This window comes from Perkinsus marinus (genome assembly GCF_000006405.1).
Source record: "Perkinsus marinus ATCC 50983 genomic scaffold scf_1104296953818, whole genome shotgun sequence".
Lineage (NCBI taxonomy): Eukaryota > Perkinsozoa > Perkinsida > Perkinsidae > Perkinsus > Perkinsus marinus.
Genome location: NW_003208355.1, coordinates 1 through 2,475, shown reverse-complemented (window position 1 = coordinate 2,475; position 2,475 = coordinate 1). Strand labels below are relative to the sequence as shown.

Below are 2,475 nucleotides of genomic sequence, written 5' to 3'. Positions count from 1 at the left end.
ATATCACGGGTGCAACTCCAATAAGCTTAGAAATGCTATAGGTGTTTTCTCCGTGACCATACGAGTATCCCTCATGACTTGCACACGACACCATTGCACAATCAGAAAAAAATAGAAGTGATAATTGACTGGTGATGATAGTGATAACAGAAATGTTTAATATTTACTCCCAACTCTTTCTGTATTCTTCAGAGCATAAGCTCAATCGATACACAGACGAGGTGCTTATGGTTTGTCAACTGGGATACCAACAGCAACATTATCTGCGTCGGGCTGGGTTCCTCTGGCCATCGTCACACCATTGGTATTGATCTGAACAGTAACAGTTTAGATGTAAATTGGAAATTCACCCTAGTGATATGAAAAACACTAGTGAAAAGTATATTTCACTGTGTAGTCGGTCGCGGTAACATACACGTTCTATGATTTACACGGAGTTTTTCACCAACTGGTGAAACTCCATCGAGGAGTTTGCATGTACACTACAATCTTCACGAGAATTGATATTCATACTGATGTTAATTTCATTGTTAAGTTCTCTTATGAAGGAGTTTCACGACCTGTTTTACGTAATACTCTGTGAGAAATGCGATACTCGCGGTGATATGCAGTAGTCGTGAAATATATTTTCACTAGTGTTTTTCATATCACTAGGGTGGTGAAACTCCAATATTACAAATATTATATGCAAATAAATAACCCCATGAACAAGTCAACGAGAAATCTAAACTATTTTCCGAGCTGATAGAATATTAAAGAGAACTCTGAGAGGCCTATGCTAATAAAAATTCAACGGTTTTATTAAACAGAGATTTCAAAACGATAAAAGAAAACTAGCACGAGTCGAACACGTCCGAACGATTAACCTCATTTACACGACGTTGATGATCAAACCTTACCGTATAAGCATAAGTCACTGGTGCTTCCCTAGTGACCAAGATCCCACTACGGAGCCTTACAGTGTACACTAGAGCGATCACGGAGGCCATCTAAATGACCATTGTGATACTAGTATAGGAAAAGGTAGACCTCACCAAAGACAATATGACGACAAGACCGAAGAGAACACCGTAACTCCAGTACGTGGCTGTACTCGTGCTCGCCCAGTAGGTGAAGTTCAAGTAATCTTGCACGTTGTAATCAGCACATGCGTATCTACCAAAACAATGGTGAGAAACACATTTCACTTCGCGAAAAACGCCAATGAATCTCCTGTCAGAAGCTTTCTCGAGATGAAACCTCACCGAGGTGCGGCAACGGCATTGACCACTCTGGAACCGTCGACGTTGCAGTCTTGTATGAACTGGTGACACCCCGTGACGAAACTGTAGACCTAGTGGTGACACCCATGAATCTCGGGCAAGTCTTCAACGCTCACTCTGATGATGTGAATGACGTAGAGTATGAAGAGTAGCAGCGAGAGGATTCCAACTGTGAGCATGGACATAGTACTATTGCGTAGAAACGCGTAGTACAGTATGCACGGCGTCAAGAACGACAACACGTTGAGAATGTACAACCTGTCGAGAAACAAATCACAAGTGAGAAAAGTAATCACCTCTACTTTACCATGAATATACCGGAATAACAACCCATATGCGAACAGCGGCGAATATGGCAATAAGCAGGATCGGGAAGGCAGCAGTGACCAAAGCCAAGGAGACTGGTAGCTGCTTATTGGGATCGGACAACACCAGACCGAATCTGAAAATAGAAATTCCACGTTATATATCAGAGGTTACTTACGGTGCGGTAGGACGCGTTTCAGCTGCTCGAAATGACGACATATCTTCGAGGATGTGCGAACGTTTCACTTGGCGACGCGTGATGTCCTTAGCGCACGCCCTGGTAATCGATATCAACTGCACGCAGAGTCGTAGTAGTAGTATTGACGAAAGCTTTGGAGCCGATTTTTGTGAAGGCCGAGTTACGTTAGTATGCAAACTGAATGAGCGGAGCGAAGTGATTTTTTTTGCATGAAATTGAACTATGAGGGAAAGGTAGTGGGGAGTGAACGTAGGAAGTGCTGTATGGGAAAATGTGGGAAATTTCTGGAAATTTCTGGAAATTTTTTCGAACATTTCTACCCGATTTTCATACTGCATCTATACTTTCGAGCAAACTATCCATTTCTGGCTACTTCTCGTTATTATTTTTTTGCTATTTTTGATGAGTTAATCCCATAGGGCTGTTGCTGTGTTATTTTTATGCGATTCTTACAGTACTGTTTCTGAGAGCTACAGCTCGCGAGGTTCTTCATAAATAGATCGTAAATACGTCCGAGAAAATTCGCTGATGTCGAGTCGAAGGGTGGATAGGTACAGTTTGAAATACACAATTTTAATGGAGTTTCACGACTACCCGTTTTACGCGAAGTGGCGTCGTAAAACTCGGTGAAAACGCGATGATATTCGCGGTGATCTGCAGTAGTCGTGAAATATGTTTTTCATATCACTAGGGTGGTGAAACTGCAAT

General features: G+C 42.1%; 1 protein-coding gene across 1 annotated transcript; it reads right to left on the bottom strand.

Moving 5' to 3' along the window:
- Nucleotides 1-101: 101 nt before the first annotated feature.
- Pmar_PMAR026908 (hypothetical protein) lies at nt 102-1,521 on the bottom strand. Its single transcript, XM_002776220.1, has 5 exons — nt 1,379-1,521; nt 1,245-1,333; nt 1,035-1,155; nt 900-989; nt 102-312 (listed from the first exon to the last, which is right to left on the bottom strand). Exons 1-5 carry the CDS (start codon nt 1,445-1,447, stop codon nt 226-228), a joined length of 456 nt encoding a protein of 151 aa, XP_002776266.1. The 5' UTR covers nt 1,448-1,521; the 3' UTR covers nt 102-225.
- Nucleotides 1,522-2,475: the final 954 nt, after the last annotated feature.

Coding starts and splice junctions, on each gene's coding strand:
- Pmar_PMAR026908 (XM_002776220.1), bottom strand. CDS start 1,447: ATGTCCATGCTCACAGTTGGAATCCTCTCGCTGCTACTCTTCATACTC. Junction 1,156..1,244: donor AATGCCGTTGCCGCACCTCG/GTGAGGTTTCAT, acceptor TTGTTTTGGTAG/ATACGCATGTGCTGATTACA. Junction 990..1,034: donor TTGTCGTCATATTGTCTTTG/GTGAGGTCTACC, acceptor ATGGTCATTTAG/ATGGCCTCCGTGATCGCTCT.